The sequence below is a fragment of the Amblyomma americanum genome, chromosome 2 (assembly GCF_052857255.1).
Source record: "Amblyomma americanum isolate KBUSLIRL-KWMA chromosome 2, ASM5285725v1, whole genome shotgun sequence".
Classification (NCBI taxonomy): Eukaryota; Metazoa; Arthropoda; class Arachnida; order Ixodida; family Ixodidae; genus Amblyomma; species Amblyomma americanum.
The window spans coordinates 37874754-37896832 of NC_135498.1; the positions used below are offsets into that span (position 1 = coordinate 37874754).

The window sequence follows — 22079 nt, forward strand, 5'->3', positions numbered from 1 at the left end:
GGCCTCCCATCTACTTTTTTTTTTTCGACTCTACAGCGTCCATATTTCTCCGTGATGATATGTGATCTTAATCTATTTTCTATTTCTGTTACCTAAGCATTTTACAATACCACCAAAGTCGGGGGTCTTTAACGTAGTAAGGAGGAGTAAAGTGAAGTAAAGAGAACTAAAGCAGCCCCCAGCACAGCTGCCGAAGCAAGTTCTTGACCTAGCGCTTTACAGGCAGCTTAAACTGTTCTATTTGGATAACAGCTTGATGCTGCACTTTTACTACGGCGTTTCTAAATGCTACGTTCACCTCTTTTGTTACAGGAAGCTCATCTGTGATGGCCTTCAGTAAGCACTCTCTAGCCACAGCTGAGATGATGTCAGAGCCCAGCGTGGCTAAGTGACAGTTATGGACAACACCAGGTGATTCTAACCAGTAAGAAAAAGTTCCAGGAAATAAGCATAAAAAAATACAGAGAATAGATGGTTTTAGCATACCGGAGACGTACTGCCGGAGACGTATACCGGTTTATCGGACGCCGGCTGCGCACGCGCAGTGGGTTCCCCTCACCCCAACAATGCCTCTGCGCATGCGCAAGCGATGTCCGGTAAACCAGTATACGTCTCCGGCAGTATGTCTCCGGTATGCTAAAACCGTCTAATGTTTACTACATTCCAATTAGTGCTAAAGTACAGATTTCTGCTACGTAGAAGACGATGAGCGGGCAGTGCCGCGCCACGGAGCGCTCGCGCTAGGCCAGCTGCGGACAGACAACGCGAGAAGGGACGATTTTGCTCGGGGTTGATGCCTGTCCGATTAGTGCTCGCGCACTAATAAGCAGCAGAAAAATGAAAAGATAAATGCATAAGAAGTGAAGAAACATATAAAAGGTTCTAGAAGTTTCGAAGAAATATTAGAAACTTAAGATAAAAAAGAATGACTAAAAGCAATGCATTGACTTGGAGCAGCACAGCTGTTCACAGGAAATTTCATGTTGAGCAGTAGCATACAACGTCCTTCTTAGACACCTGAAGAAGTTGACTGTTCGGTACCGCTTTGCTACAAAAAATACAATCGCTGTCGCCAGGTTCTGGGAGACAGCACAGTGAACGGGATGTGTTTTCGCTGTTGTTAATGAGGGTTTATTTTACTCCGTACCGCACAGCGGCCTGTTCGTTGCCGTGCGAGAATGCATAGAAGTCAATGGCATCGTTACCACTCGAAATGCTGCAGGACCGCGTGTCTTGTGTTTCATGTCCTGTTTACTTGTTTTACTTCAAGGCGAATTTTAAACAATTTGACAACTGGACGTTTTTGCAATGCCACGATTTTTGCATCCGGTCATGTGTCGCACAAGTTTTGTGTCACATCTTCATCGCATCTTTTTTGCACGATTACGACGAGACAACATGAGGATTTTGTTATGTTGATGAATATTTAGTTTTTTTAGTTCCCACCGGTCGGTATGACGACACAACATGCAATATTTTTAGAAGTGATTACACGAGCTGAAAGGAGCTCTCCTTCACGTGCGGGCTTTTGAAACTATCTGCCTGCAGTTTCAAGCCTCAGTACCAAGCGCGGAGAAAGACGTGTTTGCTTATGGCACCTATCTTGAGATAAAAAATGCTTTGCCTTTCAATTTAACGAAGACAAAAGGAGTAAAGAGTGCTTTTGCGACCCTTTATTTACACTAGCGCTTCTGAAGCCATGTCTGCACATGATGCGTGTGAGCATTCGGGGTGAGCTTGCCGTATACTGCGCACAGCAGGGTTCTCTGACCATATACTAGCAGCTGTTTCTGAGTCACCCCTGGAAAAATTAAAAGGAAGTCCACGACAAACGCGAAGAAAACGGAGACAGGGTACTGCCGGACCCGCGGTGATACTATATACCCCCCACAAGGTACCTCACAATCTTATTAGAGTCACCAACAAATATGGAATCTCGGTGTGTTTTCCAAATCGTGTAAGCTGGATAAGGTGTGCCCTAAAGTCAACCGTGGAACCACGGTTGCGGCAAAGAGCATTCAAAGCAGTACGTTATTTGCGCCCCGAGAGCTGATCTGTGAGATCCCCGTTTTATGCGGTAAGGTGTGTGTCGGCCGAACGGGCCGTTGTGTTAAAGAACGCCCCAGAAAACACGAGAGATCGTTCGAAAACGCACCAAGATTTAATCTACTCGGCCGGCCGCGCCTTATAATGAGAGAGCCGCACTTGTAAGCCCCGAATTGAGGACAGATAAAAGTAAGTTTGAACTGGAGTCAAATTTTTTGCTGGGCTAGTTGATGCTTCATTCTCCTGACCGCTCTCCTGCCTTTCTTACTTGGGAACGACTTTATGTTGCACTAATCTTTTACTCACGAGAGTAATGTACCACTTTCAGGGGCATATACTTTGACAAAGCGAGATGCAACACGTGCATCGTGACCCTTCAGCCTCCCTTCGAGCAGGAGAAAAAAGTTACTGATTAATAGGAGATAAAATGTTCATGTTTTGTTGCACAACCTACACTACAGAGGATGGAGCTGGGGGTGCCTTTCACTTTGCCTTGTCGCATCGTGCGCTTGCGCTTTCCGCCTTGGTTGTTACAAAATTACGGTCGAGCACTTCAATAAAAATAGTTGGAATCAGCGCCCGTCCCGCCATGTGAGTTTTTATGTTAGTCTGTGAAAGATAGCGTTGAATGTCTTCTCATTCGCAAGCCTTTTAACAACTAGCCCCGCAACGTGCTTCTATAAGTTAAAAAAGCAATGCTTAGAAAAGGAACTTGAACAGTGGAGAGTCATCTGAACATTATTAGCTATCTGTATATCACTAATAAATATGTTATAATAAATATTTAATAATTCACTACATTCAATATTCAGTACTTGGGATTTGCTGTACGGTCCCCTTCCTTCTCTCTTTCTTTTGCTGTTTTTTTTTTATTTGAGCCACACTAACCATTGTTTCCGGGCAGGTCTCAAGCCTGACACGGCGGAGCAGGCAAGCCAGGGTCGCCTTGACCTGCATCATGCCGACTCGCAGCCCGACGCAGTTTCGTGGTCCGGCTCCGAAAGCCAAGAAGGAGAGTGACTTCACGCTGTCCTTGTTCTCAGGCAGGAACCTGTTGGCGGGGGTACGAAAAGCAAAATCGCGCCAACAGCTTTCAGCTCTTGTACGGGATGCAAAAGCGATTTATCAGCAGAGAGCAAGAAACAGGATTATTATCTAGAAAAACACTTATTGTTGTCTGTAAATATGCAGCTTTCAACAAACTGCCTTTTCAACCTTAGTGATCTTGCGTTGCTTATAATTAATAGTAGCTAGAAGTTATGAACATAAGACTACTTTCAGCAACTTAATGGGAGCGAAGCCTTGAGTGCAGATGTGAGGGAGTTGTTTTGCATGGCTTTTCTGCTGCGATTAAAACTACAGCGATTTCACATGGGAAACAACAGGATTTTTCGGCCCCTACCCTTATAAGAGTGGTCTATAGACAGTCTATATACTTCTAATACACTCTATTGCCTTCCTATAATTATTTCCTTTTGTCTATTCAAAGTCTATTGACCGTCTATAGACACAAGTTTAGTGAAAGTGTACGGCCATAAACCTATAGACTGTCTATAGAATGTCTATAGGATTTGTATTGTCTTCAGGCTATTCTCTAGGATTTGTCCATAGCCAGTCTATAGACTTTATAGATGAAAGTCTATGGACAGTCTATAGACTGTCTAAATTAATTTTTGTAAGGGTAATCAGGTGATGAAAGGATATTTTTGTAATCACAATGACCGCCACACTTGAGGGGCTGGCAAGCGCTCCCAGCAAATATAATGTCAGGGAACGATTCGCCACAAACAGGCTGCTCAGAATTGCAGCGTTCATGGCTTTCGTCCAAAGAAACTAGTGTGATGACACCAGCTTCGGTTTGCACTGTGCATTAGGCATTGTTTGATATCAGTGAAGGAATCTAAGTTTCGCACACAGTGCCCGCATCGGCCACTGATGGCAGCACTGCAGCACCGTTGGCCGTGCATTTACGAGCCTGCTCGGAAGGGTTCTTCTATCACGATGCATCTGTCGTGCTATTTTGCAAGTCTACGCTCCTAGTAAGGGTGCGCAGTCGCGGTGATAGCTTCATCATGTCTACCTCTCAGGTCTGAACTTCTCCGGCTCGGGAAAGTATTCCGGGTCGCGGTGGATGGCCGAGAATGGAATGTCCACGCCCATGCCTGGCTTGAAGTCGATGCCGCTCACCGTGGTCTCCTCTGTGCACAGACGCATAATTCTGCGCACGATAAGTGAAAGAATTACGCACGCCACTTAGGACTACTTGCCTGCTGTGAAGGCGATAGCATTGACTTCTTTTTATCCACCCACGAATCCACTGTAGTCCACCCTTATTGCACCTTAATCCTGTAATCTAATTTCATCTCACGTCATCTGCTCCTACTCTGCAGCGATGCACCACAATCCATCCTTAAGGGATTTATTCTTTTTTTGGTGTTTTATAAGTCGAATCGTCACAACGTAACAACCTGTTGCGGAATTTAAAGTTCCGCCGAGCGCGCTTAAACATGAACTATCCTTACTTTCCTAATTCCTCACGTAAAGGCTGTATTAATCCGTAGGAAAAGTGTTTACGAACTCTATTTGCAGGGTTAAAATAGATCTTCTCGTATACATAAAGATATTTTGGCGATGCGCAGCTCGGTAACATTTCTATAATTTGTCTTCTCACTGGAGGCTTACTTTATGGTATTTGAATAGCTGCTGCACACTACCAAGAAAACACTGTTGACTAGCTGTCATCATGACCAACATGTTCGCCCAAGCCCCGGCAACAGTGCAGCCACGAAATAAAATTACACCTCAAAGTAGTGGATAGTGCTGAGGACAGCTTTTCTGTAGACTAATATAGCATCCACGCCAGGAATAAAGAGCCTAAAGATATATGCTTTGTGTTATCTGATGTTTAAATGCACTTTAATTGTTATTAAATTCTCATTACTTGACAAGTTTTTTGAAGCACTCTCCTTAGGGTGCGCCTGAAGCTCAGTCGAACGAAAAGCAGGAACACAAAGAACGGGTCGGGACATGCGCCCGTGTCAATGTCCCAGCCTTTAGGCCACACTAAGATGTGAGCCATAGAAATATAAAGTGTGTACAAAACAGTTCCACCCACTTTTCATTCAGGCAGATTGGTTTGAGGCGTCAGCGAGCTACGACTCGAGTCTGTATGCGGCCACTTTGTCTGAATGTGCTAATTTGGGGCGGGGTCCTAAAAAAGGAATAGCGTATTACCAGTTGCATGCACTTTGTGAGCATGTGCATAGCCTTCATGTCTTTACAAGACTGCTGCGTCATCAGGTGCAGGCGCACAGAAAAGCTGGCTGGGCGCATGAGGTGACTAAAAATTTGGCCAGATGAAATCTGATCTTCGTTTTTACGCGCTCTGCAAATCGCCGAAGTCTTACTACGCACATATGCTTTTACAAAAATTTCTCGAATATCTCCGCATGCTGCTATTTATACCGGACAGGAATGGCGAAAATTTGTGCTCACACGGAGTCAGGTGTGTTTAAACGCATCGTCTCCTTTATTGCAGCTTCCAGGTAAGGCATCTCTTGGAGAGCGTCGTATGTGACTTCCCCCTAAAAGAGACCTAAAGGTTAGGTCCCTATTTGCGGTTTCAGAACTACTTACTCTGCTTAAGGACCACAAAAAAGCTTGATTTTAGAACTTCATGTCATATAGCCAGGCGGTGTTTTAGGTCGTAACGTAGTAGTAGTAGTGGTAAGTGTTTTTTTATTTAAAATAATATTAAAAAGGAAGGAAAAAGATTTTTGCTAGCCCTTGCATCTGCCATCGATACTGAAGCACCTGAGCTGGGGCAGCGGAAATAAAGGATAGCAGGCAGAATGGAGAAATGAAATGAAAGAGGTGAGGGGACAGGAAGAGAGGATAGGGGGGGGGGGAGGTAATACACACCAAATATTTACACAATTAGAAATGTGTCCAGGTTGTGTGCATGATTAGTTCATGATGGAGCTGTAACGTAGCCTTTCATTTTTAATTTTTTGTAGTATTTGATTTAGATCCGCGAAAACTAGATACGTAACAAATACTCAGTTAAATAATCTTGATTACGACTTTTTTTTCGGATTGTGACAACCTTATGATTAAAAGCTTGTACAGAAATTATGAGCTGCGGATGTAAATTCCACTTTCATGCTTTACCATGCTTTACAGCACTGCACCTTAGTTAGGTCCCTGCTGCTTAGTAGGGGTAGCTTACTCCAATATTGTGATACGTAAGTTCACTGGCGTGTGTTTAGACTCAGATAATGTGACTTGAGGCACCCTGTATCCGTGTGGTAGAACTACCAGCAGACTTACCCTAATTTCTAGAGGTATATGAACATAACCGAGGAAGAATGCACGTCGCGCTTACTGACAGTTTTGCTGCGCTGACTGGCCTGAAGGTCTGACTTACAATGAGAGGTACCTCGGATACAATCCGGATTTAATTCCGGGTGATGCCTGTAATTTCCTTCTTCCACGTGGAAAGACAATATAGGTGAGCCCATGCTTGCCTCAGCTTCGTGTTCAATGTGTGCTACCTGTTGTTCTTTTTCTGTGTCAGCAAGGATCCGCCACAGTAGGCAACACTACTCTGTATGCGGGTATGCTCCATTGGCAAAAATTTTTTTGTTATATTGTAGTTCTCGAGGGCAAATCTCGTTTCCTCTGCCTTATCTTACAGCGTTAATGCAACCAATACTCTCGGTACTCCAGAAACCGCGCCATTTGCTACCCTATCATTATTACAGCCGGCATCCAATGTGCTTCGGGAGCGAACATCATCCATGTACCTACAGTTCAATCAGTTTACAGTAGCTTTCTGGGTTTTCTCTTAACTCGCTGTGGCAATAGTATGTGCCAACTGGGCATTCGTCTTTCCTAAATTTGATAGCTCTCTTCACATATGTCCTTTGGTTTGATTTGGACCCTTAATTTTAATTTTTTGTAGAGTTCCACCACAGCATGAGGAGTTTTTTTTTAATGATTCAAGTCAACCCAAATTAGAACTCAGAAAAACGACAAAGTTTCTTATCCGCATAAACTGATACAATACTGATCATGATACAGTATTGCGGAATTCAAAAGAATTTGATTGGCATGATAAAAATGCCCGCCTCAGATCGCACTGTGGATGACGTGGGAGCGTTTCAGCCACGTGATGCATAGGAAACAAACGCACTCTAGTGTTTACAGCAGCGATGATAACTAATTTAGTAGGTGGTTCACGGGGCGCAACAACCGGACAACGACCCGACAACAGACAACTACTTATCAGGCTTTAATGAACGCCTTAACATCGGACACATGAGTTTCCATGTTTTCTTCACTCTCCTCTAACCTACCATTGCATGTATTGTGCCATTTACTGCCAGTGTGTTCGCAACTGGGCAAAAGTTATTTCCAAGCATTTTATTAACTTTGTTCTAGGACAGCGTTACAGTAGACACATACCTGAACCAGGGCCTTATCTATTTCAGCGAGGACCCTGCCCTGGAGTTGGGGATGTAGAGCCAGGTAATATGCGGTCATTGCCAGTGTCAGCGAAGCGGCTTCCACCCCGGCGATAAAGAACAGTATTCCTTGAGCAGTTATCTCGTCCAGAGTCATCTCTGCAAAATCCCCAAAAGACAGCTGCTTGCTAATCAAACTTCTATTTGACACCGCAGTCTGTTTTGAAGTTGAAGTTTATTTTGCAGCAAAGTGTTGCGAGGAAGTCCCGGGAAAAAAGCTGTATAAACAGTTTTGTGGATCCTGACATCCCCTTTAAACAGCAGCGTTGACGGTGGCGAAAGCACGAGAACAAAGAAGATATAAAGGAAAAAATAGGAACAATATGAAGGCATATGCATCATATAATACATATATACTTGTAGATAAAAATAAATATCAGAATGCAGCACGCAGAAAAAAAAGACTACAGGATAGGGGGGGCGGGGGGAGGGGGGGGGGGGGGCAGAGGTGTGCTCACGACAATAGCAACATAAACCTACAGGAATCTTTGTCGCAATTCTTGTAGAGAAACTTCGGACAAGTCAAGATTGTCACGGCAATGCAGCTGGTTCAATAACTTAGGTAAAGTGTATTCCAACGTCTCATGACCTAATGTGAGTTTTTCGTGAACGTCTTTCAACGGAAACTGAACGGCCATTGTTCTTTTAGCCGGTGCTTGTTTTCTTATCGCTTTCTTTACTGCTCTCGATTCGGAGAAAGAACACTCAACTCTCCATCCCAGATATTGACAACACTTCATTTTATGCAGAAATGCAAGAAATACAATGAACAAAACTTTTTATGATATGCTCATCTTATTACATGTGCTACCAATTGAGAGAAGATAACTTTTTACTTTCTCATTATTTTCAACGTTTATGTCTTAATCTACTTGGTTGAAAGATGAAGTACTGGATACAGAAACGAACGGCAGTGATAGAGAACAAATAATGAACCAGAGAAGTCTTGCGACTGTATTTTCACAATACACTGAGCAATCGACACAGCTGTTACGCAACTGCTGGGTACGCGGTGAGCTGCTCCATTCCCGTAGTTTCGGTGAACAGAAACGCGTGGAGCAGGCCTCTTTGGTTGAGTGAATTTTAGTGCTGTATCCAGTCTGGAAAATCTGAAATGCTACTGGCTGAAATTACGTATGTATCTTTTACAATGTTATTACCTTGCACCTTTCTATTCGTTGGATGCAACAACCTAAACGCAATTTCATTCGGGCTATGAATGAAAATTGTACTGGTGTCTCACTTCGTTTTTGGGCCGTTTGCTTTTGCTTTTCTTCGGAATTCTCCCATTCGTAGTCCGCATCCATAAACAACTGAAGGAAGTCGTCTTCTTTCTGCGCATGAATTGAATTATCGAAGCAATGAAAACTCCAACACGTTGAAGACATGCAACAAGAATCCGCGGCTGTGGTTTAATGGCTTTGGCATTTGGTTTCTGATCCCAAGGTCTGGGGATCAATCTCAGCGACAGTAACCACACTTCGATGGAGGCGAAATGCTTAAACAGCCACGTGTTTTGCGATTTCATCGCACGTTGAAAACCCCCGTTAGTATAAACTAGTCCGGAGCCTTTCACTACAGCGTGGTTCATAGCTCGTGTGTTGCTTCTGGACGCTAATGTCCGCATACCAAAACACGAAACAAGGCAGCTCTCCGCGGAAGTGGCACACATTTAGTCGACATTTTTCCCGACTTAAAATTTGCTACACGGAATTCGTTCCATCAAGCGTGCCCTGATTTCTACATCCTCTGAATAGTTGCAAATGGAAGGGGCGAACAGAAGCGCTGCTATGGACTATAGTAGCGAATAAAGTGAAGCAGAGGAGAATGAACAATGTCGGCGTGCGTCACCCGAAGAGGTTACACTTGGAAAAAAAAAAGAGGATATCACGATAACTGAGCTGAACGCTCCCGAATACCTCCACAATTATATAACAGCTACCGGTAGATTCCCTTGCTAATTGTTTCCAAAATTTCCGCATTCAAAAGAGCGTTTGGGGGGTTTTCATATATTTAAATATTTAATTCTCAGATATTCTATCCCGATATTTCGTTTCTTCCTTTTCTTTTAAATTACTTTCAAATTTCACCCAAGGAACAATCATTAGCGTGACACCAGTTTACCCTATTCTATGCGGTATCCCCACTGAACCCTGGCCATTTTCCCGTCGTGGGTATGTGCCATGTGACCAAGGCAACAACAGCAACAACCACTTGACATAGAAAAGATGGTGTCGACAGCAGGATATACACACCTCATTACATTTGTCCCCAGAGTGGCTTTGTATATAAGCTCCTCCAAACCAATTTCAACGGATGGTTAAAGGCGAAGTTCACAATAGCAGACTGTAGGACGACTTGGTGTTCGTTATAGAAGTGAAAGAGCGCGGAGAACACACCTACACAGAAGTATGACACACATGCGTACGCGACCAGTTGTTTATTCGTCCTAGCAAAACCTAGAATGTGAATGTTATTTCTGAAAAGTAAGTGATTTTACACATCAGAAATAACTTCGCAAGACTCAGTGCCACAAAGCAACGAACCCAACCTTGCATTACCCTAAAATGGAGCGCCTATAGGTGCAATACCCCAATTCTAGGCGAAGCGGAGCTTCTAGTCTTGCGCAAAAAAGCAAAAAAAGAAGCGTTTCTAGCCATTTTCTTGTTTTTTTGACCTAGGCATATTAAATTTTATCGTAATGCCTGGTTTGGTTCTTGCCGTATGGGAGTTCAAATATTCTAAATTCTCGAACAGGAAATAGAATATCTTAGCATTCGATTCAATGAAAGATTTAAATCATGGATGTGGAAAATTATACCAAACGAGTCAAATCCGTTCTCAATTTTCAATTTCTTTTTAATTGTCACGAAGTTCGAAAAAGGCAACACTTGGTATTTTCGATGACAGTTTCAAGATAATTTGGGGGACTTCTTTGTCACGTTCTTGAAGAAGAAAATGTGATAGCCTTTAGGTTGCCTGCTTTGGTGTAAAAAAAATGAGTGACTAGTGTATTTATTGCAATTTTCCGGCCAAAACTCCGGCTGGAACCGGTTCTACTGACCTTATATGGTGTGCATGAGTTATTGCTTTCTCAAATGTTCTAGTGCCTTCTATTACATTATCATGTGGAATTGTACTAATTAGAACACTAATACAAAAGTTATCCATGCACTTGTCCCCGCAAACCCACCTTAATTCATTTTCTGAGGTGGGTCTACTTCCAAAGTTTCGGGAGGTCCTCTGAAAAGTACTATTTGCGAACCCTTAGATTTTTCGACCTTGTGCGAAGGGCCATGGGATTTTGTTTCTGATGTGCCTAAATACCTTTCCCCCTGCTGGGTTCACTAAACAGTTAGTAGTGTGCCTGTGCGTCTTCTTCCTTTTGTTGTCTTCTCCGCATCCTTTCACAGCGAGTAAAAATCGAAGGTTGTGATAACAGGGGTACACTATCAGAATTAGCCGCGTCGATTTAGTGGCATTCAATAACCAGCTGCTGCTGATTTCTCGACTGTAAACACGAAAGGTGTAAAGGGGTGCAATCTGTCTTCTAGCGCACTTACTTTATGGGGCAGAGTATGCTGCCCGAGCACTGAGGAAGATTCTCATGATTAAAAATGCGGAATACTTACAGCTCACAACAGAAACAAACTCCCTTTTCAAAGATTCTAGCCGAAGTTTCAGTCCTCTCTATCTCTCAACCCTAGGACCTCTCACACGCAACAATTCTGAACAAAAGCATTTTTCAACGGGAAAGCCTTTATCAACGCAAATTTTGATATATTGTAAGATTCCGCTATAACAATAATTATATCCGCAAATTTCCCCTCGGCAGGCTTCCCTTTCTTTGATATTAATGTTTTTGCTATTGTAAAAAAACCTTCCCCATTGGTCTTCAAGGCAATCTAGATGCGAGCGGTGGAAAACTTCAAAAGAAAGATTTTGCTACGCATTGGAATAATGAACTATTACCTTCAAAATTTCTTCAGCAGTAACATCCAATATTTTAACATTCAAAATTTTTCTCCAAGAATGCTGGACTCGAGTGCCACGTTTAAAAGCCCCCTCCCTTTAACAGATGGATTAAGTTGTTTGTTACTATACCTCCTTTGCAAAGAATAGGCATTCCGTATATTCAGTGACCTAATCTACTCCGGTACTTGGCCAGCTTAACCTTACCCCTAAAGGAAATGCGCTAAAGGACAGCTCACTCTCTCTTTTAACTCCCAAGTAGGGTTATTCGTATTTATAGAGAGTGCGTTAAACGGTTTCAGTGTTACAGCTTCTGCATTCACGCCAGCATTGAGTTTTTTCTCGCTCACTTTGACATTTTTCGCAAGCTTCACAACTGTATACTCACATGGAGGTTCGGAACTTAATTTCATATGCAGCTTTTTTTAATTAACTGTACCTCACTTTAATGGACAGCGCCCAATAAACGAGTAATAATCAGTTGTCGCATATATAATTTCACTTTTTTTTTTAATATTGCGCCTCAGGGTTCTTAGCTTAGATGTAAAGATGTGAAGACGTGGCCAGCACAATTTTTTTTTGTTTTCAATGAGCTGTTGTTTGTGCACTGCACTTCTGCACGGTGGTTTATATCTCCAGGACATTTGCAAGTTTGATTCTGTGGTCCGTCGCATGATGCAACATTAGGATAAAATCTGACCCCGACCTTTCTCAAGCCCGCACTGCAGCTAGCCAAGGCTTTCTACAAACACAGTCGCTGACCCTAGCAACATAATGGCGGCTTCAACCTTTGAGGGTTTTACCTTGTTCTTGGACTTCCTCTCATCGATTAATTGCGAAACAAAGGCTTTGAACATGCCGGTGCTCGATTTATTCAGGAAGCCAGGCTGCAGAATCTTGTAGACGCATGGCGTCATAACTGCAGAAGAAAGGTGGATTTTAGTGTCACGTGGAAAAGCGCTTGTTCCTGTGTATTCTTCGTCTAGTCCCCGTTTGTTCGCGCTGTTTTTTTTGCATTGTGGAACCACACTTTGTTAAGCTCCCCACGAAAGATACGTCACCAAGCTGCGTTAAGTATCATGGTTACAATAATATTTAAAACATGCGAAACTGCTGCATGCCATTAATACGTTTGCGAGAAGCACCGGTATACTCCTGAGATGGTGTTTTTTTCTAGTTTTATACCCGGCGATTAGAATAAAAGCCTGCACTAAAAGTTATAACATAAAGAGGATTAGATTTTTCGGTTTCAGCAGAAAAGCACAACGATAAAAGTACGCTTAATCGAGATTTTGAAGCTCGGTTTAAACCAAAATACAACAGCATCCTCATTATGCCTTGGTTAGTTGGCTGTTGATTAAGCCTAAGTTAAACTCAGTCTGAAAAAAAAAACTAAAAATTCGAAAGAGACGCCAGAGACTGCTTGTGTGTGGGAATGAGAAAGCATTACTGTTTGTCCCTAAATGCACAGTTTACGCGTCATATTTGTACATGCATTAAAGGTCTTTGAATCGGACGACCGAATCGGAAGTTTCTCATCGAGATTTCTGGAAGGAGTCCGGGAACTGAGTTCTTTTCAGGATGACGTGGGGACGCCTTACCCTTTGAGGTGGCATACACACGCTCGTATGACACCACCCTGGACGCAGCACGACGAACGATTGCATCACAATTTTTATTCGAAACTCTGGGACAACTTCCGGTGACAGATTTTCTCTGGCATGAGGCATATAATGCTTTCGCATTAAAATTGTGCATGTCATGCATAGTTAAGGTGAATTCAATAAATAAATGCTGAATCTTTGTCGGCGCTCATAATTAATGCTTATGACTGTACGTCGCCGACTCCACTTGCTTTAGAAAAGCTCCCCAATACACGCAGCGCTGTAAAACTGCTTTTAACGCGGAATAAAGGAAGCAGCAAAGTTCGCTTGTAATGCTAAAGCCTGTTTCACATGCAAGCGAAAACGCTAGCGATCCTCGCCGCCGTGGCGTAAAAACCGGTTTTTAGTCGTCACGGCGGCTCGAGCGGTCAGAGCGATGAGGTTCCAACAAGCTTGAAATTTTTGTTGCGATGCGCCTTTAAATCGCTGTTTGCTCAGTCGCTTGAATGTGAACCAGCCTTGATGATGATGAGAGAAAAATTTACGTACATAACATAAGGACCTTCCAGCCTGCTGTACTCATTAAAAGCCCATCAATACATTTCAGCAGCGGGTGGTCATCGCCATCCAAGCTGTTCAAGTCGACGCTGTAGTTCAAAACAGCCGTGGCGTCCACAGATGCACGGTGAAACAGCCTGCAAAGTTCATGATTTTTATTATACCCTCGTTCGAGGACGAGGAAGCGAGTACCTCACCTTGCGTACAGTAAACACTATATATACATGCTCCAGCTAGCTATGGCAGTTGCACCACTAACTCCTGGATGCCCTTGACATCCTAACCACGTGACAGGCACTGTTGTGGACTTTTCTGACGTGCTGGCTGACGGGAGAGGTATGGGCTTGGGAACAGCTTCATGAACGGGAGTGTGTCGGAGCCGGCGCAGGTGGCGCTAATTGGTTTTAATCTTTCTTTCATGATGTAATAAACTTTAGCGTCAGGAGAAGTCGAAATCATGCACGTTTTAGATGAAGAGGTTATTAAATGAAAATTGTCATGAAAAATTTTGTTGGTACTACACTGAAAGTGTTTATTTGTAAGAGCAGCAAAGGGAAAGGGCTTACAAGGGTATAATAGTTGGGGCCTTCATACAGTAGCGCAGTAGTGTCCTCCAACTAAGGCAAATGGTGTACCGAGTGTATCAGCGAAGCCCGCCGCCAATTAATAAAAATACCTAGGCTCTTTGAGGCATAAAGATGACTGTCGCTGCAGCGCTGATGGACGTCAATGAACAGATTAATCATGTCAATTGGTAAGCTGCTTATATAAATTGTAATAGTAAACCTTTTAATTATTAAAGTTACATCCATGGATGAAATTAGAATTTTTAGCAGTCCGTTAGTAGTAGCTGCACAAGCTTTTATAACTTCTAAAACACGAATACTCTTGGCGCTGTGGCTCAATAAACTTTGGTAAAAACACGTGCCATTTTGAAAACCCTGCTGGAAAGCACGCTCGAAAATGGCCACCAGCACACGTCACTCAGTTGCGCACTTGCCGAGGGCCTAATGTGTCTTGTCCGCGCTGCTGTGTTCGCCGCTGTTAACTGCTGGAGCCCAGGTCGAAAAAGAGAAGGTCAAAATGACGATCGCGCTGCGGAGTGACTTAGACTAGTGGGAAACGATGCGCGCGCACCAAAGACGCGCGATTTTCGAATGACGCGGGGGGTGGACGAAATTGGTTGCACCACAGCGCGAAGGCTAGTCGCGTCTTCAAAATTTCGAGAAAATCATATGGTTACTAGTAATAGCACGGCACACATCTCTCATTTCAACCTAATGCCACATTTTATAGCTAAAATTTAACAGCCAAGATTTGGTTAACCTGGTTACGTACTAGTTTACGTAATTCACCTTTTTCTCCGACATCCGCCAAAACTGGCATTGCTAAGGTGTAAACATATTTGTACCGCAAGTAGATATTAGAAAAAAGAATCGACGGCGTCGCTGAAGTGCCTGGTATATCTGTGAAAAAATATTCATTCGCTCGCTGCGTTAGTTCCATGTGCAGTGAACTAAGCGCGGCTTTTTTCAACGAACCTTTGTTTTCGGACCACTTGTATTCATTTAAGTGAAATAGCGCAATAATTGCTTAAGCTAGATCGACAACTGAATCCTAATGGCGTATTTTAATTGGCGATCGGCACGGACTCTTCGAGTATACGAAGGAGTAAGATATCTGTCGCGGTTCAGTCAGAACTCGTGATCTTATCCCCGATCACCTTTTAACACGCGATAGCGTTAAGGGTCCTCTCTGGCGGAAAACCCGACGTTTGTGGTTGTTGTGACAAAAAATTTTTGATTAGTCAAGAGGGTCCTGACATCAGAGCGAAACAATTTCGCTTAAAAGAAAACCTTGCTGGTCAAGTCGTTGAATCAAACCTACGCTTCCTCTATGCCACTTAGGTACGCGATTCTTTCACAGTGTTAAGGTAAACTTAAGTATCCCCTCTAGTTTTTTATACACGCTTTTCGGAATATTGCTGTGCTTCGCCGATTGCAATACGGCGTAAGACAGTAATTTCGCGGTCACGTCTGGAGTCATTCTAGTGCAATAAATAAGCTCATCCTCACCGGCGCCAAAGCAAAGCATGGTAGCACAGCTCTAGCACCGTTGGCGCTATAGCTCACCAGCCTGTGAAAGCCGTCAAATAACATGCTTGCCGTATTATGGGTTGCGCCAGTTGCGAACAAGCTGCTATTGTTTTACCATTACTATTACGACATTCAACTGCATAGGTTGAGACGGACACTGAGGACAAGTTGAAGTTTGTGTTAACAAGTTATCGCATTCTAATGATAGCGAGGCTACAATCGCTGAAAACGGGGCTTTTATAAGTTACAAAAGGTCAAAAGAGAATGCACCAGTGTTGCCATCTCGCGCTGTCCTCGCTAGTGCACCGCGGAGCGTCAAGAGAGTTTTTTTTTTTTTTTTCGCGTGGATACCTGAGGTTAGACTAGATCGCAATCCACTTCCAAACTGTGACCAATGATTCCCTTCTAGGCCTAAATGTCGCGAGTTAAACCAAGTGCACAAAAATTGGGCGACCATTTCGCTCGGCAATAAATCCGTCTTTTGCCACGGGCAAACGTTGGTGCAGCCAGAAAGAGCCACACAATCACTCTCTACTAACAACATAAGTTGGGTAGCGTTGTCCTCACTGTACGATCAGCAGCGAATGAAACGCGATCAAGAGAAATAAAATGCTAACACAAAGACACGAACATACCAGTTCGTTGAGAGGAAATACAAGTTAGGTTGATTAACTCTTCTGAAGGGCAGTCTTCGCGCTTTCGAAGTGAATTCAACCTGCGCTTGTATTTAGGTTCCCCATTAAATTTTTTTTTTCATTTTTCTGTTCTTGTATAAATTGTCTTCGCGTTTCATTCGTAGCTGATAGTACCTTTACAGGGCAGCTATAGGCCATTTTGTTTAGGAACTGCATGAAAATCAAAGATCAAACTCTACATAAGCTACACGTAAAACATGCTATGTATTTTTGCGCTCGCATCTCAAATGTTGATGTAATCAAGAAATAAATTTGTGGCTTGTCCGCACAGCGACGGACAACTTCGGAGAGGCTCATTGAGATGTCACAGCCGGTAATGTTTCAAATTTCTGCTGCCTTCAGCCACAGCCTGCCATGGTTATTGGATCCAGTCAAAAATGCTTGGCGGGCTTCGGCTTCGATGGCTTTGGTTTCCGGCATTCAAAGCAAGCGTTTAGGCGTTCGAAATGCATTACTACCACAGATGACATCATCATGTGCCCGCCACTCGGCACAGTGTGCTGCGGGGAAGCTTGAAAGCCGTCGCGATTGTAATCGGCGATTACGTCACTGCTTGAAACGCTATCCCAAAAAGGCCTTCGTGTGCTGTACCTGTACGTTTAACACATTGGAACCCTTTTAAGCTCGTCTAGTTCTAAAAACTGCAGTTTCCCTTTAAGCATGCGACTGAATCTTGTGAATGGCTACGAAATAAGAGCGTCAATCGCTCCTTCTCTCCGGCGTTAAGGAGCTATGTCGTGTGAAACATACTTACTCGGTCATGTTCGACGACTTATTTTGCATGGCCTCTTCTTGAATTCGAGACGCCATCCTCTCAGCGATAGTTTTTATCTTGTTCACAGTCTAAAATTTATAAAACGGTAATATTTACTGATATTTCTGAAGTAGCCCTCTGATCTACAATTTCTGAACTGGTAATTTGTACTGACAATTTTGTCAAGTGACCCTGAGTAGTTCTTGATAACTCAAATAGGTTAAGCTCTCCGATTCGTGCATTTAGTGCAAACCTGTGAAATCCGTTTCGCGAAAGATTGCGTCCTGTTTCTTAAGAGGATTTAGATGCGGTCCGTATGCCGGAGTCGTGCTGCGGAAATGCTGATGCGTCTCTCCAGCCATGACTTTGATTAGAGATTTTGCTACATACTGTAGCGTTTCGAACCACCATCGCCTCTGGGACGTTTACAAACAGTTGTCAGTGAAGAACAATGCACGAGAAATTTGTAAAGATCATGAAAAGCCTCTGGGATGTTTACTAACAATTCCAGTGTGAAAATTAACTTACATAAAAGTTGAAGAAGTCATGACAAATTATATTATTAGCTTTATTCTAACGCTTCGCAAGCTTTAACCCCACCCGCCTTTGTCATGCGCGTGTGGTCAATTAGTCAATGCACTTTATCGTGCTGAGTGCGCCAGATAAGAAAGAAAATAGTGGTGTGGAAACAGAAGTCGAGAAAATTTTAAGGAAGATTATCGCCCCAGCCATAATCTTTGAAAGACGGCAAAACCTATCTGTAGCCAAAGATGAAACTGCATCCCAGCCACAAGTAGCATTCTCTTCGCACGAGTGAATAATTGTCCCGCCGTTTTCTAAGTTAACCCGTTATTTGCTTACTCCTTGTTAAATTACCTTGTAAAAAAACGGCGCCATTTGTGGCACCTCATTCACTCGAAGACACCTAACAATTGACACGAGCAATGTGGAAGCAAAAACCAGCTCAAATTTTGTTTTCCCCTAGCATCCACTTCTGACGTACCGCCTTCATGCGAATGGTTGTCATCGCTGGAGTAAAAATGGTTCGGGCTTTCTTCCACTGGGCACCAGACAAGGTGAAAATGGAGTTGCGCCATGCGTCGCTGCCGATCTGTTGAGCTTCCTGCAACAAAAGTGCGCCAATGCTTAGTGAATGCAGATGGTTCCTCGCTTTCTTGAAATAACGCCGATACTCTGAAAGTTTCGCAGTATCTAGTTTTTTACCATGTGGATGTATTGTACACTCCCCCATGGTAATTGTGGTGCAAGCACCTTTGACCTTTGTGCAGGATTGTTTCTTATCCTTGATTTTCGCGGCGCAGTAACAAAGTGCGGTATGGTGGTACGGTCAATGTACTCACCGCTCTCTCCGAGAAGTTTTTAAACTTCGACACCATAACATCACGTAGAATATCCGTGTCTCCGACGACGAGGATTGGCATAGTACCTTGGTAAGACCTGTTAATAAACACAACGGTGCTAATAACATTCAGCACTAAAACAACACAGGGGGCTTGCCACTCGTAAAAGGATTCGAATGTCGTCTAGCTTAGATACCAGCAGAGACCTATGTAGAAGCTTTTTTCTTTCTCTTATTTATAAAAGGTTATCCTGACAACTATTCTATTAAAACTTTGGAGGAAGGGGAGGAGGATATTGCATTGAGTTTCCCTTATATAAACCATGACGTAAAACTCGCAAGCCTAAGCTACAGAGACAGGCTCCAAAAACTAGGAAGTGGAAAGGAGTGGACTGGTGCTTACCCATATATGCGGCCGTGTTCTTTATAGTTCCTGATTAAAACTTCATGCAAAGGCTGTTGGGTACAGGGTGTAAAAAGGAAAGGAACGTTTGGTATAGCTCTGGTTTAAAAGTAACGCTTCACTGTTCTGTTATTGACTGAAATTTTGTTGATTCTCAGAATATATTTTTTATTTATTTTCGTTTATTTAACCCTCAGGGCCTTTGCAATACAGAGCGGGACTTCCGTAAGGCTGGTATGACTTCCGAATTCATTTCTAGAAAATTGCTTCGCATTTAAACCGCCATTAGGTTCAATAAATGAAATGCGGCTTGTGGAAGCAGTCTCAAGAACAAACTCTGCACTGCGTTCAGCCTGTTTCATAGCGCTTTTTACAGACTGCCTCCATAAGTTGAGTCCACTGGCCTACACTTCAGTACACTTGTTTCTTTTTTAAGCCTGCCCACGATGTCAGCATGCCAGCCTGCAGACTAAAGGTCAGCACTAGTGTCGTGCAGTATCAACTGCGATGATGATGATGATGATGATGATAATAATAATAATAATAATCTCTTTATTTGTGTCTTAGGGTACATGATCGACACTGGAGGCCGGCAGTAAAAGCTGTCACAAACGACAGCTTGACAGAGCCGCAGGCCCCCATGCAGCGGTACAGCGGCAATACTTCTACGCAAGAAAAAAAGATGTAATACACAGAACAGCTCACAGTACACGCTGATAAATAAATTCCATTTTCCTAGACTCTAATACAACATAAAATTTTGTATATACGGCACAAATGAATAGATAGTACATAAAATAGAACATACAACGTGATAATCATACTAAAAACCATCTGGCTTCACCTGCCGTCTATTAATGCTGAAGTTAATATTTGGCTAATGAAGAGGGCCCCAAAATCGTCGTGTGTCTTGAAGCACAATAATGGGGATGCTGACTCGAATAAAATGAGGAGTTCTTATCTGCATCATAGAAGGGCGATTGAAATTTTTAAAAAAATCCTTCCATGGCAAAACACTGACTTTTCTGCGAATAGAGTGACGAATATTAAGCCTCACTGCCAACCAACCTTCGTGTAGATGTCGAAGCAAAACCGCAGATATTGCCAAAAGGTGTGGTGTACAACATTCTTGTCATCCCAGAAATAAAAGGTCTTTCTCACCCACCTGAACACATACAAACAAATATCAAACACACGTAGTGCTCAAAGGCATTGCAGATACATAAAAACATTACAGTGCAGAAAAAATATATACACAGCTATACAAACGGCGCAAATCAAGATAAGCAACTGGGAATCTCTGCAGCAGCATGTGAACAGTGCTTATCTTACCATAATTTTACACCATGGCCCTGAAAACAAGAAAAATGAGGCAGGAAAAACATTGCCTCTGATGAGGCCTACACCCCTGCTTGCACATCACACCGGTGAGTAAAAAGCAAAACACATGCATAACTATTTAATAGAAAACAGAACGTTCATCAAAAAGAAATATGGGCAATAGAGTAGAAAAATTCAGAGGAAGATTTCAGGATATCGCCAAATATATTTCATAAGTGCTAGGTTATATTGTTTGCAGTTCCCATGCGTTTTGTAACCGCTGCACATCAGTGAACATGTCTTCCTAGAGGTGACTGAAAGGCCTATGAATTTTTTTCGCAAGCTTTCAACTGCCTTGGAAGTTACCATTCAAGAGTAAAAGCTTAAGTTACCACCTGTCGGTTTTTGCAATATGCAGTACACTTCAAGAGTGCAGCAGAACCTTCTTGAGCAATACTTTGCACTTTCAGACGCTGCTGCTACTCCAGCGTTGTAGAAAGGACGGATTTTCTCGGTTGTATACATCGTTTGGAAGCGTCCGACGCTCTAGTAACGGCTCAAAAGCACCACCCCCAGACAGTTCAGGCCACTCATGAAACGGGCTGAATATAATTGTTACGTGGCTGCCAGATGAAGAATGAGGCCTGAAGACCGATGGCAAAACCACGATTTTTTGGCTACCGACCTTGCGCGAGCGCCCCGTCGGCCATGGTTGGGCGAGTCCGGGCGGCGGCCGACGCCTTTCGGGTGCCGAACTAGGGACCTCCACCTAGCACTTGTAAGAACTGGCCCCCTCTGGGTCAGCTCATGCATAACCTCCTGTATATGTGTCCGCCTATAAATGTCCCCCCCCCCCCCCCCCCCGTCGTCGTCCCGCGCCACTGCCAGCTTCTTCTTCTAGCCGTCACACGACCCGGGGCCACCGAGGGATCGTCTCGACCGTGAATTGAAGAAGACACCGACGTCGAAGAGACGCGCCAAATAGTTGTGCCCTTCAGAAGGCGATACAACAAAAATGGCAATGTGGTTAAGTGCTGGCCCCCATGATGAAAGAGACGGGAGAATGAGTCCTGGCCCAACCGGACCTCAGGTCGCCAGGAGCCTACAGCCGAGGCCTTTGGACGCGCCGAACGACATGACCAGGGAGGCGGTGTCCTCATTGTGGGCGGTGTTTCGGGTTGGGGGTGGGGGCAAGTAGGTCGTGTCAGATGGTCAGGGTAAGGGATGGGGTGGGAGGAGGGGAGAGGCAGCGGCGAGGTCGGTTCCGGTCTGGCAGGCTGGTGCACAGCGGACCAGGAACCTGCGGCCGATGGAAGAAGGCAGACGCAGGGCTCCACATCAAGAAGACTAGGAGGATGAGAGTTGAATGATACCCTGCAAGCTCCAAGAAATGTTACGCGGCGGCCAGCCGAAGAATGAGGCGCGATGAATGATGGCAAAGCGATGATTTCATGGCTGTTGGTCTAGCGCGAGAGCTCCGTTCCGCGCCACTGCCAGCTTCATCTTCTAGCCTTCACAATATTTAACACAGATTTTGCGCCACCTAATTCTGATAACGTAATAATGAATAGGAAATCATGATTTCCCAGGGCGATAAAATCTGCTTTCATATTTTCTCTCCCCTTTGTTATTTCGGCTGCAATCACGTGACGAGTACTATCACCCACATCGAATCTTCTTGTAGATAAGTTTATGAAAAATTTCTAATATTAAGTTTCATTTTTCTTACGTCAGTTAATTCGACTT

At 43.6% G+C, this 22079-nt stretch overlaps 1 protein-coding gene across 1 annotated transcript in view; it reads right to left on the reverse strand.

Moving 5' to 3' along the window:
- LOC144119633 (uncharacterized) overlaps window positions 1-19092 on the reverse strand; it is a 45556-nt gene extending 26464 nt beyond the window's left edge. The window contains exons 1-11 of the mRNA XM_077652202.1: window positions 19014-19092; window positions 18612-18708; window positions 18254-18373; window positions 17251-17339; window positions 13697-13842; window positions 12347-12462; window positions 8815-8905; window positions 7513-7670; window positions 5542-5630; window positions 4127-4264; window positions 2935-3097 (exon numbers count right to left, since the gene is read on the reverse strand). Coding sequence (XP_077508328.1) covers window positions 2935-3097; window positions 4127-4264; window positions 5542-5630; window positions 7513-7670; window positions 8815-8905; window positions 12347-12462; window positions 13697-13842; window positions 17251-17339; window positions 18254-18373; window positions 18612-18692 — 1191 coding nt within the window. The 5' untranslated portion in view covers window positions 18693-18708; window positions 19014-19092. The remainder of the gene's footprint in view (window positions 1-2934; window positions 3098-4126; window positions 4265-5541; window positions 5631-7512; window positions 7671-8814; window positions 8906-12346; window positions 12463-13696; window positions 13843-17250; window positions 17340-18253; window positions 18374-18611; window positions 18709-19013) is intronic.
- Window positions 19093-22079: the final 2987 nt, after the last annotated feature.